Consider the following 16143-nt stretch of genomic DNA (forward strand, 5'->3'; position numbering starts at 1 on the left):
GAACACCAGACCAACTGTGAAGCACGGAGGTGGCAGCACCATGTTGTGGGGCTGTTTTGCTCCAGCAGGAACTGGAGTTCTTCATAAAATGGACAGCATCGTGAAGAAAGAACTTTACATGGATATATTAAGGCAACACCTCAAGACATCACCCAGGGAGCTAAAACTTGGCACAAATGGGTCTTGGACGCAAATGGATCTTCCAAATGGACAATGACCCTAAACATCCTGCTAACATAGACTACGTTTACATGCACTCAATAACCCTTTTAAAACCCGAATATTAGCAATAACCCGAATTTTGACTGCATGTAAACGTAGTCATAGTTAAAAAGTGGCTTGAGGACAAAAAAAGTCAATTTCTTGGAGTGGCCATCACAAAGCCCTGATCTGAATTTGATCGGAAATTTGTGGGCAGATCTGAAAAGGCTTGTGCGAGCGAGGCGACAGACAAACCTGACTCGGTTACACCAGTTCTGTTAGGAGGAATGAGCCAGAATTGTGAAAGGTTACCCAGAACATTTGACCCAAATCATGCAACTCAAAGGCAATGCTGCTCAATACTAAGGAAATGTATATAAACTTTTGACCTCGAAGTAATATAAAATTCTCTAATAAATTCTCTCTCTCCTTATTGTGGCATTTAGCTAAATTAAATAATTTTAGTAATCCTGACTGACCTGAAACAGGAGAAGTTTGGTTGGATTTAGACTTTAGACAGTGAGACAAAAAATGTTATGTGTCTTTTTGTACAGTGTACTTCTTGATTCACCTGTATGTATCTCCCGGAGTTGCCATCCACACATAACCGGATAAATAAAATGTAAGAATGGGCTGTCTTCAAGCATTAAAAACAGAAAAATGAATTATAGTTTGAGCTGTATTTAACATTCACCCTGCTACTGTGTGAAGCCTATGACATTCATGGAAACTAAGACAGATCTGCCTGTGTTTGACATTGCATTATTTTGAAAATATTAAATGTATTCTATTCATTTTTTTTTCTCCCTCTGTGGAAGTTAGGTCAAAATTTCACATATGTGGAATTTAACAAATATTTTTATACTTCATTACTATGTTCAAAGCAATCATATATCCTATTCTTGGGCTATGGGTGTAGAAAAATATTGATGAAATATTTGATTAATGTAGGCATAACAGGAAGTTGCAGTTGGTTCCACCTGCTGTTGCCGTGGCAACCCATGCTGATGAAGCTGCTCTCCGGTTATGTGGATAAAAAGGAAACACATGTTCCCTTTTTATCCCAACCTGAGGCAACATGCTGAAGTCTTGATGAAATGTCTGTGACAGGTTTTGGTTGAAGTGTTGCGGAAGGTCAACGGTTTTAACGTTGTAGCTGATCAGTTTATGTTTCTGTATTTTACTCCTTTGTGTACACTTTGTATGTCCACTATTGTTCAGTATATTGCACTGCCCTCTCTCTCTCTCTCTCTCTCTCTCTCCCTCTCTCTCTCTATCAGACATAAAATGTTACAGATATCAGAATGTTAAAGGATATAAGATTAAAAACCCCAATGGGAAAATATTAAGAATATTCGGTGGGGTGGATAACTGGAATATGACAGAAACTGCATGTTTGCAAGTTGTTTATGTTTTATAACTATGAACAAATTAATTCCAATTTCAATTGAGTATCCACTCAGGCAAAACATGCCCAAGACTCAAAAGATAGACCAATGACCTTTATTGTCATTTTCTTCAGAATACAACTTGCAAACTGATTGTATTCTCAACATAATGGCAATACAGAACTATGCAGCTATAAATAACTGACCAGTGCATAAAAGACTATGCTTTTGTCTGTACTGTCTCAACTCACCATTTTCCTTTTAACCATAGTGCTTAGTGTTTTGCTTGTGAAGAAATCAGTCTCCTCTGTGATGACTGGATAAATCGATCTTTTTGTTTTGTTGTAAGAGGACAAATCTCCAACCGTGATGGAGCAACTCAAGCTCCATCATCTGCTTTCAATTTCTGCACATTCATTCTTCCATTTTCTGTGCCGGCTTCTCCCGTTGTGGTCAGTGGAGGCTTGTGGTCTATTCCAATTGTCATTGGACGAGAGGTTCCCATCACGGAGCCGCTCGGAGACAAGCCACTCTCACAACCATGGACCCCCGCAGCCGCATACAGACGCTCACTTTAGGACCATTTAGAAGTATGAATTAACCCAGCATGCATGTTTTTGTGCTGCAAGAGGAAGGCGAAGCATTTTCCACAGACATACACACGCAAAATATTTTCATTTGCTTGTAAATATGTAACAAAAACAGTCTTTATTTTTCTTCTTTTTTGTCATCAATGACACTACAGAACAATTCTGTTTAAAACCCCTGTTTCGTCAAAAAACATAAGCAATTCTTAAAACTATATAAAAAAAACCCAAACAAAGCAAAAAATAAATTTGTTGTGTTTTTTCGTACAACAAATTATATCCAGGATGACTTTACCGGCAGGCAGCAGCATACATCTAAGGCAAAAAGGAATATAAAATACACGTTCTCCGAGTTCCATTTCCATTTTAAAGGACAGTTTGGGTTTTCTTTCTCACAGGTAACTTTTCTACAAGCCTGCTTGCAGCGTGCACAAAGACGGTCATTATATTCTGGGCTAAAGGAATTTCATTAGTTCATTCATGATGGCAACGTCATAAAAATACCCTCATAATCACATTTCTCACATGAGCAAACAGTAAAAAAAACAACAGAAAAAAGTTATTTTTGCTGAGGTAAATGCTTCTTGTTGCATTGTGTTTGTTACTCCATAATAGACCGCTGGAATTTAGCACAAATATACAGATTTATTTCTTTTTTTAGTACCTTGGTCTAGTGCGTCACTGTCTTCTATAATGCACTTCTTTGTTTCTACTTTAAAGCCCACCAAACATTTACAGTGAAAGCTGCCGCCTTGCAGGCTACAGTTTTGTTCCTGTGCAGGCAAACCAAGTTCAAGACATGCACCCCAATGGGCTGAAAGACTTGCCATTTGCTTTTGGTTTTTTTTTGGCCCTCCACAACAAACTTAAGGAATAGAGATGCTGCAAAGTATCATCTCAGAAGCCAGAGGTTCAGTCCGTGCTGCCATAGTGGTTCCCGTTGGGAGGGTTTTCCTGTAGACTGGTGTGTGAGATCTCTTCTGCCTGTGACACCACAGGGTCTACTGGTTGTGAAAAGTAATTGGAGACACAGACCACCTGCGGAAAACAACAAAATTAAAAGTTATTCAGCTGTACAGCACCCTTTTTAACTAACATGCACTATTTTTTTTTTCTGCAAACTTCAAAACTACAGGAATGACTGGAACTAGAACACGCAGAAGAAGGCTGTGCGACATCAGGTAACAGTAGACCACATACAACCTGACAATAAATATACAAACAGGAAAATAATGTGCAATACCATTCTCTGCAACGTGCAATTATGTAAATAACATCTGTAATTATCCATCTGTTATTCTTTTTATTCTTTTTATATACTAGTATTTTTTTATTACTATCTTTATTCTCCTTCTTCTTATTATTATTATTGTATATACTGTTTATAGTGTTTTTATTATTATTATTATTATTATTATTATTATTATTATTATTATTACAGTGTGATATTGATGCCTCTTGTGTTTTGCACTATCCCCTTTGCTGCTGTAATCTGGAAATTTCCCCTCTGTGGGACTATTAAAGGATTTCTTATCTTATCTTAACGTTTTCTAAAATTAGGTTAGACTTACAGTGAAAACGGCCACTAAACCTCCCTGCAGGAGGCCGGCGAGCACATCACTCCAGTGGTGTTTGTAGTCAGACACCCGGGACAGACCCACGTACACGGCGGTGGTGATCAGGAAGAATTGGATGGTGGGACGCAGAAGCCTCGCCCATCTCGACTTCAGTCTGGCATGAATGTAGAGCTGCAGCAGTCAGAGGGAACAAATGTGTGAAACCAGTTGAACAGCCACAACTCTGCGGCCAGATTACGTTTTCCAGACTAATATTTGCGGGCCAGGTATCGCAAAAAGATGTTTGGTAATAAATATATGTTTTAAGAAAAGACTTTAACCCAGCACAAGGATTTATGCAGATATATATAGTAAATCCAATGCTACTTACATGCTTACATGAAAAATGTTGATATTTCATAAATATTTTTTTGAACTGAATAATATATACTTACTACAAGGAAGAGCATGCAGTACATAGAGAAGGACGAATGACCAGAGTAGAAGGACAGTCTATAAAAGATAAAACAAATAATCAGAGCAAAATACATACATTATAATAATCACAAATCACAAATCCATACTTTAGATTTCTAAAACTAAAATGAAGAAAACTGTCTCATGCTATATCTATCATTGTTAATTTAAAATCCTAAGATTTTAAGAGCCACTTAAGCATGACTCCACTAAATTTACACCCGAAAACATTTTTATTGATCATGTCTGTCTCATCTGATTGTGAATTTGTGTTTTTTTGCACCAAATGCGGTGGGGGAAACAATATACCGTCCATGCTGCTCTGGACCTGCCTGTGTTTCCTCTGCTCCCTGGACTCTCTTCTCCGGTCGGCTCCTCGGCCGGTCCCAGCTCAGCAACCCTGCCTCAGTCTCAACTTATCCTGCTTGGTCATTATTATTTGCAACTGATCTGTGGTTCCAAATCATTCCGTCCTGGGAAAAGTATTTTAGCTAGTTCTACTGTTTCCCTGCTACCGTTTCCTGGGTAAAATCACTGCGTCGATTGACAGACGTATGTAGACCAAGCTGATGGCAATGCATCAGTTGGAACAGAGAAACATCTAAAACACGTAGGGAGACCTGGACTGAAGAACACAGTGTACAAAACATTGACCCAGTTTGTGTAATTTATAAATTGATTGTATTTAATAACTTAATCAACAATGAAGGAGAGCCGAGGTCTGCTAGCTCCGTAATCAGCATCATAATGCTGGTTCGCTCTGAACTGAGGGCGGTAAACCGAAAATGTACCTTTACCGACATTCACTGCGATGACCGACGTCAATTTTCTCACGTCGGTAAATTCAGTGTTTTGATAAAGAAAAGATAAGAAACATCTTTTTGTCTGTTTTGACTGTGTGCTGGCAGGCTAGTTTCATTCCCCTTTAAGATGGCGTCACATCCAGTCGGAACGAGAAGGGAAACTAGCTGATGGGTACCGACCAATCAGCCAATATGAAAATATAAATTTTTTGGTGCCGGCTAAGGGTTATTGTACATTTATTGTTATTGAGGTAAAACTGCCCAATTTATCGTGATATTGATTTGAGGTCATATCGCCCAGCCCTGACGCCTGTCACTTGTTGTTTTTGTTTTGCTATTCTGTTCATGCAGTCAAAGACGTCCACACCATGCTCCCCAAGCCATGATGATGACTGTGTCATTATGGTGTGTTTAGTGACTGGAAAAGAAAGAAAGAAACCCTTCAATGCTCAACTAGAACATATTAGGTGATTTCAGCTTACAGCCTGGTCTAAACTGAATTATTACTTGGTTTAATAAAGTTCATTTTGTTCATGGCTTTACAATTTAACTTGCTGATTATTTTCGTCAGACAAGAATATTTAGCTTTTAAAATAGCTGACATGTTTCAGCGATTACGCCTTCATCAGAGTTGTAAACATGAAACTTGTCAGGTATTTTAAAACCTAAATATTCTTGTCCAACAAAAAGAATCATCAAGTTATGGTAAATTGAATTATTACTTGTGTATTTCAACCGCTTGTGTTTGACACTTGGGGTTGCCAGAGCTGGCTGTGTGCTATCACTCAGCGGCTGTGAGAACAGGTAAACAACATCAGCTGGAGTTATCTGTGAGGTAAATAACAGGTTTCTGATTTTTAAAGCCCACACTCAAAGACATAATAACACAACAATGGATTTTCCAATTTTAATTTTTAGTTAGTCTTATTCAAGCCTGTCTAGAAACCTCAAACCTGTAAGATAACATGACATTATCTTGATGCGTAGTTTCCACATTTCTGTAACTGCTACAACATCTCTGCAGTACGGTGGCCGAAACCCGCCATTGCTGAAAATTAAAGAAACGCTGCAAATAAAAACAAACGCTGCTGCAAATAAAAAAGCCACAACGAAAGTGAATTACCGGGGACTATTTTTGCTGATGCACCGGTGTTTTTATGTGAGGGGAGAAGAAGAAGAAGACGAAGAGGACGTAAGTGAAAAGGAAGAAATAAGAAGAGCGAGGAATAAGAAGAACAACGAACGAGAAAATAAGTGAAAAGGTTAGAATTCAACGTCGCAACGTGTAATTTTTAATGTGCAACACCGGTGCATCGGCAAAAATAGTCCCCGGTAATTCACTTCCGTTGTGGCTTTTTTATTTGCGTTGTTTTTTAATTGTATTTGCAGCGGGGTTTATTTTATTTTCAGCAGGGTTTCTTTATATTTGCAGCATTTCTTTTATTTGCTAAGCGTTTATTTTATTTGCAGCGGCGTTTGTTTCTGTTTGCAGTGTTACTTTTATTTTCAGCAATGGCGGGTCTCGGCCACCGTACTGCAGCCATTACAAAATGCTGTTAAACCATCATAATTTATCTAAAGGAAATAAACTGACTACTGAGGGTTTAATACTTATTCAAGAAACTTACCTGGCCTCATCTACCATGAACTTGTCTCCGGTGCAGGTGAAGTTATCGATGTATACGCCCGCTTTGCAGTTGATGCGCTCCCACACTGGTTTGCACACGGCCAGGAAGTTGGGCCGCAGACGACCAATGGAGTACTTGGCTATGTCGGTCAGAGACTGGCTGGCAGCCGCTCCGAACAAGTAGCTCCCCACAGCTTTGTACACGCAGGACATGTACTTGTGCCCCAAAGACTGGTTCTTGACACGTGACAAGTACACGGAGAGGAACTCACCACAGATAACCTGAGACAGGAGGGGTCACAAAACGACACAAAATACTATACACCGTGAAAAAAAACACTGAAGAATAGTGATGTTTCTGTCCGTGGAGGCATCAAAAGGTCAGATTTCCTTACGACAATGAGCGTGAAGGGAATCATGACTCCTCCCAGCAGCTGGTGGGATATGGTCTCCTCTTTGACGGGGTATCTGATGGACTCATCGTTGCAGAAGAAACCCCGTTTGAAGGGGGTGTGTTGAAGGTTAAGGATGAAAAAAGGAAGTCCAACTGCGTTAATGAAAAAAAAAAAGCAGATAAGAGACATTAAGCTTTAACTTCATGACAGACACTGACATCTGTTGAATCTGAATAAACCTCTGGTATCGTTATAAAGTGCTTCTGATGCAACAGTTCAATCAAAGGAAGTGCAATATGTTGAGATTGCAAGCATGATCTTCCAAGTGAAAGAGGTGTAAAGTTACACAATGATTAAATTGAGTTACTGCAGAGCATTTCTGTAACAAAAGTTGTTCCAAAATAAGTAGGTCATATGCTCATCTTTCCATGAGGGAATGGTGTCGGCTGAGATTTATTGTGATGCTGCTCTTTACCAGACACATGAATCATGTCCTGACGGGTTTTGGTCATACATTTGTTCCTCCCCTCTCTTTAGGATGTTTATCTCACACAACGAGGCTGCCGGCCCAACTTAAGAGACTAATGCAACACCAGGCGTTTCTCCAAGTAAAATCATTCATTTTAGGCTAAATGAGTTTTCACAGTTAGTGCAGGCCAAATGAAACGTCTACTGCATTTCAAAACCCTGAGTAAACTTGAACTGGCTCCTTACAACCTTGGTACACTCTCCTGATTTAATCACATCATCAATCTTTAAAAGTCCCGCCAGCTTTAACAAGCATTAAACCCTGGATCTTTGCCAGTCGCTGTCTTCTATCGTTATAGCCAGGTGTAGTTTTATAAAATGCACTTCAGAAAACTGATACTCACTCACTACTCACTAAACCTGTTAATATATTTTTATAGTTTCCTACCCTTGACAAATATCTATGTGACCCTGGCAATAGAAATTTCACTCAGGTACACTGGCTGTACAGTATGTGACTGACGATAAAGCAGACTAAGTTTAAATCTAGTCTGGACTGTAACAAAACAGCCCTACAAGCTTCTTGGACCCTCACACTTGACCAGTTCAGCATCTAAATGTCAGCATTAAGCTCCTGCTAGTCACAATTTGTTCTGTAGGGAGCAAACTCAGCACATCCACAATGCTAGTTACTGTGTAGAGTAAGACTTCTTAAAGCTGAAATCTATTAAAAGAAAACAAAGCACAATAGGAAAGACTATCTGTGCTCGTCCTTCTATCATTTGAAAATGATGTTGCATCCAAACTGAGTTACAAGGATTTTATAGCTGAGCTTTGCTTCCAAGTGGTCGGACCGTTGCTTCACGCATTTTACTTTCAGTAAAGTAATATGGGGAGAGGAACTGACTCCATCCGTTTACATATAATGACCAAACTGTATTACACATCCTGCAGGTGTTATTGAGTAATAAATATAAATGTGACTGTAAAGTATGTGTAGTAACTCGTTTAAAACATGGTGTGAATGCCGGCTATAGACCTGAAATGTAAAGGCAGCAGTCCGACATTCATCATCATCACTTCTTTAATTTCTACAGTTAAATAGAGAGCTGGTAGCGTCATTCTGTAAGCAGAGTCAACGTGAGTCGGGATAGATGGAAAGACAAATGCAGAATAATATGTTGAATAATCCTGCAGACAGATCATAGCCATAAACAGCACTTTAAAGGGGAAGTCTTAGAGAGTCCTGGAAAAACGCAGTCAAGGTCTACACGTGAACCCGGTACTGAGAGAATCTCTGAAAAGACCTCCAAATAGTATCCCATCCAATAGAGTTCTGTTGTGACTGATAATTTTAACCATGAAAATTGGGAGAAACTTAGTAAAGGTGTATTGAGTTTATAAGAGGACCTCTCAACAGGTAACGGTAAAGGTTCTGTGCAGTGAATGTTTCAGTATTTTATCTTTAGTGATATAAAAAAGAAACCCGAGCAACTTCTTTCACGTTACCATTTAGTAGTATTGTATACATTTCTGTCAATATTTTCAAAATCAACTTAAAAATGAAAGAACTTTAAAAGGTCTGAAAACTTTATATCAGCAGTGCATTTTCACATACTTTTATTTCATTAATTAATAATTTCATGATAAATCAATCAAGGGATGTGTAAAGATGATCTGGGTTTTTTTTTAGGTGGGGTAAATTAAGTTAATACTTCCTCCGCAGCCTAACACAGAACATGGTTTTCTAAGTATTTATTTAGTCCAGACTGATTTCAGAACAACCAGGGCAGAAAATGGGTGCCAGCTTCGCAACAAAAACAGAGGACTGCACAGTCTGCAGAACAGCCAGCCACAAGCCACTGACTAAGCAAAGCGACAGCGAGGCTGGGTCGCCCTCGGGGCTTTCAGGGATTGGTTTCTGGAGAATGTAAAGCAGAGAAACATATGCAAAGCAGAGAAGTACAAAATGCAAAGTACCCAACAAACTGAATTGCATTAATAGTCCATGGGCCAGACCAGATATCAGCACCACTCAATGTGACAAACTTGCTTATAATTTTTGAAAAGATCCATGTCTGTAGATGATATTCTGGTATGATAACCCTTCCTGACTGGCAGCTGTATCGTAGTTATAAGCTCATGAAGTTACCCAGCCCCTTCAGAAAATTACATTTTAGATGCTTGTTTATAAAACTAAGCTGGTTCTCATTGTTATGTCTTTTATGTCCTGTATATGCATGATAAAGACCAGTTTGTGACATTAGCCTAGTGGCTGTTATAGTTTCATAGGAGCCTAATGATGCTCTTCTAGTTTAAGGCTCACAATGACCGGTAACATTGATATAGTATTTTGTATTTTGTGTCTCTGTTGTTCCTAGATGACACAGGGCTAAAAGATAGTATATCATTTGGGCGAAAATTGTGTAAAAATGTGTGTTGTTTATAGTTTAAATAGCTGCAGTGACCTCGATGTTGGTCAGAAAGATTCACATCTTAGCTTGAATGAATGCTTAATAGATCCCCTTTAAAATGATACCAAAGACAATATTGTGACACATTGACAGATATCCTGTACATGAGTCTAAACCAGGATATGCACCAGCATCTATAAATAAAGGACACCACAATGAGATAAGGAACCAGCTTAGTTTTATAAACAAGCATCTAAAATGTCATTTTCTGAAGGGGCTGGGTAACTTCATGAGCTGAAAACTATGATACAGCTGCCACTCAGGAAGGGTTATCATACCAAAATATCATCTATAGACATGGATCTTTTCAAAAATCATAAGTAAGTTTTCTCACCTTAAGTGGTACTGAAAAGTGAAATTTTGGGCTCTGGCCCATGGACTATAAGCAGCAGCTGTAAAGTCCATGTTTATTATGTGAACAGCTATGACACTCCTCCCTTATTGACATGAATCCAGAAAGCGGTTGTGCGGCATGCTTTGATGGCATGCCACGCAGAGAGCCTTTTTGAGGGAAAACACACAGGCTGGGCCCCTTTTTTCCATCTTCCTGTCTGGTTCAAACCTCAAGTCTCTATGTGTACAGTACACACATGACATTCTTAGAACTGATTTGAGTCTATTTACATTAGAAAAGAAGAAAAAAAAACTTCACAAGTGTGTTTTAGAGCAAGGACCTAATTCTGCTCTGGAAAAACAAAGACTTTCGTCTAATAACAGTTCTTGTGAAGGCGGATTTATGGTTCTGCGTTACACCAACGCAGAGCCTACGGCGTAGGGTACGCGGCGACGTGCACCGTACGATGCGCGTCGCCGCGTTCCCTACGCCGTCGATTTAACGCAGAACCATAATTCAGACTTAAAGTCTGAATTATGGTTCTGAATTATGGTTAAAGCGGCCAGGGTCAGATTTACGTACCGAGAGTGAGACAGGTCACGTCCAGCAGGACCAGCGGCAGCCCGGAGGCTTCAAACATGTTCCTTCCTCTTCTGTTTGTCTAGTTGTAAAAAAAAAAAAAAAAAAAAGTATCCGGCCGCCGGCTGCTTTTAGGAGAGACGAGGCGCAGCTTATCTGCAGCATATGTGTCGCTATTCCGGCTCCAAGTTTACACACGCTTGAGTCATCGCCCGGAGACTGTACTAACTCTACCGTGGAGATTTAAAACGGGGGTAAAAAGTAAGAAAATGCGCTGTAAATAAGGCAGAAATGAGCAGACTAATCTAAAAACACCCGCACACCCGCGGAGCCGCTTAGCCCTCAGCTGCCCGTGGACCACGGCAGCAGCAGAGACGCTCCTCAGGTGATAAATAACGGTGACGTCAGCGCGCTGCTTTCTGAGTGATTAATGCTGCCTTGACGAACCGCTGGGAAATCTGGACCGCCTACGTTGTTACAATGTAATTCAATTCAACGTCTATTAAAACAGAAGTTGTCTCTAGGCGCTTTCCAGAGACCCAGAACAGGACCCCCGAGTAATTATTACATAAACATAACATAAACAATGGCAGGTAAAAACTCCCCTAGTGGGAGAAAAACCTTAAAGGGAAAGTTCCGTTTTTTACAACCTGGACCTTATTTCTGGCATTTTTTATGGTCGTATACTCACCCAGAAAAGTTTGGTGTCATTTGGAGTCCTTCGGAAGATATTAGAAGTTTTGTGCGAGCCGCTTCTCCATATAATGGTAGCGCATGGGGCACAGCGGGACACAGACGATGCAGCGTCTAAATAACACATTATTGCCGCGAAACTCGTTCATTTCTTTTATGAATCACTAGATCTGCTTCTGTGCATCTTCCAGGACCTGTTGTCTACATCCGGGGCTGTGTGTGTAACAAGGAAATCAGTTTGTAAACAAGACCTCTGACCTGCATGACGTCATCTCTGTGCACGCATCCCGGACAGGTACAGCTAGACTTTGCTAACGTATACCCTGGCTCAAAACGGTAAGGACGTCCATCATATTCAAAGTCGTCGTCCACAACCTCAGAATTTGACAAATATTCAGACATGTTTCAAATAACTAACAGTAAACTAACAGTAGCGAACTCCAGCTGTACACAGAGCTGTCTACCATCACCATGCGGCATCTACCAGACATCCACGCAGACAGGTGGAAGCAGCAGTGGGATGATCAGAGGGGGGACTGCAGGTCACCATGCAGCTCCTGAAGCTCTGGCCTGCAAACATGCACAAAAGGGAACCAGCACAACAAACTACAAGAACGATGGACAACAATGGTGGCTATGGGATACTTATAATAAATAAAAAATGGAAGAGGAGACGTAAAGAAGGGTGAGGGGCACCGCCGATAATCTATACAGCAGCATATTACAATGAAGCTATGTTTGAGACTAACTATAATGACTACTGACTTTAAACACACTAGAGTTTACACTAACTACAGGTTTACTAACACTAACTAGAGGTTTACTAAACATTAACTATAAGCTTTCGTAAACAGAAAGGTTTTAAGTTTGGTTTTAAAGGTGGAGGTGGTGTCAGCCTCCTTAACCCAGATTGGAAGTTGGTTCCATAATGGTACCTGATAGCAGTACAAATGCTAACAGAATCAACAGTGTAATCAACTTAGTCGTTAATCATAATGGATTTAAGCTCTATTAATAGAATCTAAAAATGTCTTAGACTGTTAAAATGAAAGGACCCACCTATGTGGCATCCATGGGTTTTCTGAAGTGTGGGTTTTAACAAGGCTAACAGGATGTAATAAAAGTTGCAGTTCATCTGTTGACCATCATAGGCTGACTCCAAGAGTGAGTAAATCTCCAATTACTCCCAGTTTAAAATATCTAACTTTTCATCAGAAATAAACATATTTACAGCCTGGTTCAAAATATGATTCTGGTCTTTTGATTGACCATTTGCAAACATGGCATGTACAAGGAAAAATATGCTTTAAAACCACTCTTCAGAAAACCCATGGGTATGGGTGATTTCATGGATATTTTGCACTGTAATTTTACAGTCTCTGGTTTTGAAACCTATTTTTTCTAGTACTGTGGAGGCACCATTTGCAAATGGATGGGATTAAAAGGCCCAGGAAGCTGTGTGGAATGTCAGCTTCCAGCTTCTTCTGCCAATGGACAACATAGGAACTAAGGAGTTGTTCGAGAACGTTTTCAGTGAAATATCTCACTTCAAATGTCAATTTTGTGTCTTAATCAGAAATGACTGCTGTGTTTAACCAACACTGAGCTGTCAACATTTAAAATAAAATAAAAAAATGAACAAACATCAAATACCACAATGGCTACGGTAAGATATGCGGTTTAAATTTAGAATGTATTTATTTATTTAAGGAAGTGTAAAATTAATTAATTGAAAAAGTTTGCAATGCCCTGTTTGGAAAGTTAGCTTTTTAAAATGCATTTATGCAAAAATAATTTATATTATTTATATAAGAACATGTTTTTTTCACTTTTAGGTTAATTCGAGTCCAGGAAGTAATAAATTATTATTTTAAAGTTTGAAGACACATCTTCATGTATGGTATACATATATATATATATATACATATATACATATATATATATATATATATACATACATATATATATATATATATATATATATATATATATATATATATATATATATATATATATATATATATATATATATATATATATATATATATATATATATATATATATATATATATAATAATAATTCATTTTATTTAACGGCGCCTTTCATGTCACCCAAGGTCACCTTACAGAATAAAAACAAAACAATACAATAAAGGAAATACAATAATAATACAGTAGAAATTATAATACATACACACATACACAATACATACAATTAGACAATCAAGGAGCAACAGTACAGATAACAGAACAGTATGGTGGGAGGTAGTGTGTGGTGACCGGTCAAAGTGAATGGGCAAGTTTAAACAGGTGAGTCTTGAGTTGCGTTTTGAAGGTGGTGATGGAGTCTATTTGTCTTATGTGTGGGGGGAGGGAGTTTTATATATATATATATAAAAAGTAAAGTGACCTTTACTGGCACTTGTGCATATTTGGCCAGTATACTGTTGTTCTAAGACAGATCAACTGTCAGACTGCTTGGCTCAGCTCTGTGTGTCTGTTCAGCTAATAGTTTTTATTTATTTCAATTAAATTACACCCATAAGGTGCTTATCAGGCTCTCTGTTTGATGCCATGCGTAGACTGGTTATTAGCTGCTGATTAAAGCCTATTAAATTAGAGGGGTTAATACTATCACGAGGGTGTGTGCAATCTTGGAGACGTCAATTTAGAATTTCCGATGTGCACGTGAAGGCAGCACGGCGCAGAGGAGCCGTAATGGGAGTCTCGCGCCTATGGCGTGCTAGTGCTGGCTCTACGACAGTCGGCTGATGCAAAGCTGCTCCTCCTCACCAGCTTTACAGCATCTCTATTAATAGAAGGGTCTTCCTCTGCTTGATTAGAGCAACTTATTGATCAGTTAATAAGGTGTAACATCGGTGTTGTTTGGCCTATTCCCTGCAAGCTCATTTTGAAACGTCACAGGCCTAGTTCAGATTCTCTGGCCCTTTTATGTGACTGATCTTTTCATAAGCATAAATTTAATATTGGAGTATTAACATCATTATGATTGAAAAGGTCATTTCTCTCAAACTCAGAATGCTTGTGGCATGTTTGTGTGAAAAGTGAGTGTTGATTATGTCTTCATATTTAAAGTGTTCATCTAAAACATGCCTGAGAAGATTTAATAATATTTCTATTCCTGTGAATACTCACATACAGTAATCCCCTAAAGTCACGCTATGTAATGACAGCACTCCAGACAACAAGGCAGCTTATTGTTCCTTTTTTAAATCACGGCTGGTTTTGCTTCATCTGCAAGTGTCCTCACACCTGTCCTTTTTCCTTTAGTTACTGCTCTGCTGTTTTCAGTCGTCAACAAACCTTTATACTTCTTTATTTATACATCTACATCTTTTGTGGCAGTTGTTAGTCCTTGTGGTCACCACCGTCTCTCTTAATTCTTTTCAAAACTACGGTGTTTCCACTTTTATTGAACAATTACTTACTGATTACCTTAAACGTTTATAACTCCAGACTTGAGTGAGTGTCTATTTAACAATTTAAAGCCTTATTTTGGGTAAAATAACTCCCCAAACTTTTTTTTAAAGTCTTGATTATATATAGAAATATATTATATTATATTATATTATATTATATTATATTATATTATATTATATTATATTATATTATACTTTATTATATTATATTATATATATTTTTTATTTTTCATTATTTTATATTTTATATTTTATTTTATTTTTATTATTTTATATTTAGTTATTTATATCTTTTAATACTTTTTTTGGTTTCTATTTTTTTCCTTTTTTGATCATGGGTTGGTTCAGGGGTCTCAGAAATTCATGTATCAAAAATGACAAAGCTGGCATTATGGGTTTAAGGGATTTTTCAATATACCAATATAAATTTTAACATGTAAATGATGCAGTATGTGAGAATAGCACAAACAGCAAATTTGAAGGCTTTTGATGAAGGGAATTGCCTGCAGCATTCAAAGTGAGTTATCAAAGTTATATCTGTTGTTTTGTTAAATAAACAGTAACTGCAGATTCAGTTGAACATGTTGCATGGCGCCTGGTCACAAGTGAGGCTGTAGGGCCACTATGACCCTGGCTATGGTTACATGCACAGTAATATTCTATTGATCTTATTGTAAATTAAACAAAATTGACAACGGTTTTTGCATGTGATACAAATGAGATATTCCACTCATATTTCCATTTACATGCTAGAGCTTACCAAAGTGAGTGTCTTTACCCTCAACCATCCTGTCTGCTGCCTGGAGTCTAGGGCATGTGTTATAAAACAACTGTCCATGTTGCAAAATGACAATTGCACAATATTTCATGATTATGTCTGAGTGATGTGACTAAGATCTGCATGTTTCACAAAATTTAAGTGGATTATCAACACGGATTATCAACACGATGTTCTTCAGGTTAAAGTAATTAGAGGATACACAGTACATGGCAGCACCAGTGGCCACACACTGAAAAAAAGGTCACAGTGGAAAATGTATTATTTAATTTACTTTATCTAATAAAGTCGTAGCATACAAACAGTCAAACAAAAGGACACTTACTTTGTTATAGGTATATAA

The 16143-nt window shown here is 38.3% G+C and overlaps 1 protein-coding gene across 1 annotated transcript; it reads right to left on the minus strand.

Moving 5' to 3' along the window:
• Positions 1 to 2255: 2255 nt before the first annotated feature.
• Positions 2256 to 11269, minus strand: LOC133450627 (phospholipid phosphatase 1-like). The gene is made up of 6 exons (XM_061729393.1): positions 10893 to 11269; positions 7035 to 7186; positions 6641 to 6921; positions 4188 to 4245; positions 3748 to 3924; positions 2256 to 3214 (listed from the first exon to the last, which is right to left on the minus strand). The coding sequence occupies exons 1-6, from the start codon at positions 10948 to 10950 to the stop codon at positions 3089 to 3091; spliced, it is 852 nt and encodes a 283-aa protein (XP_061585377.1). The 5' UTR covers positions 10951 to 11269; the 3' UTR covers positions 2256 to 3088.
• Positions 11270 to 16143: the final 4874 nt, after the last annotated feature.

Source organism: Cololabis saira, chromosome 9 (genome assembly GCF_033807715.1).
Source record: "Cololabis saira isolate AMF1-May2022 chromosome 9, fColSai1.1, whole genome shotgun sequence".
Lineage (NCBI taxonomy): Eukaryota > Metazoa > Chordata > Actinopteri > Beloniformes > Belonidae > Cololabis > Cololabis saira.

What these genes read in the sequence shown, in the direction of transcription:
- LOC133450627 (XM_061729393.1), bottom strand. Translation starts at nt 10,950, where the DNA reads ATGTTTGAAGCCTCCGGGCTGCCGCTGGTCCTGCTGGACGTGACCTGT. An exon ending in CGTGACCTGTCTCACTCTCG is followed by an intron (nt 7,187 to 10,892) that starts GTACGTAAATCT and finishes TCATTAACGCAG; the next exon opens with TTGGACTTCCTTTTTTCATC. An exon ending in TTCCCTTCACGCTCATTGTC is followed by an intron (nt 6,922 to 7,034) that starts GTAAGGAAATCT and finishes CTCCTGTCTCAG; the next exon opens with GTTATCTGTGGTGAGTTCCT.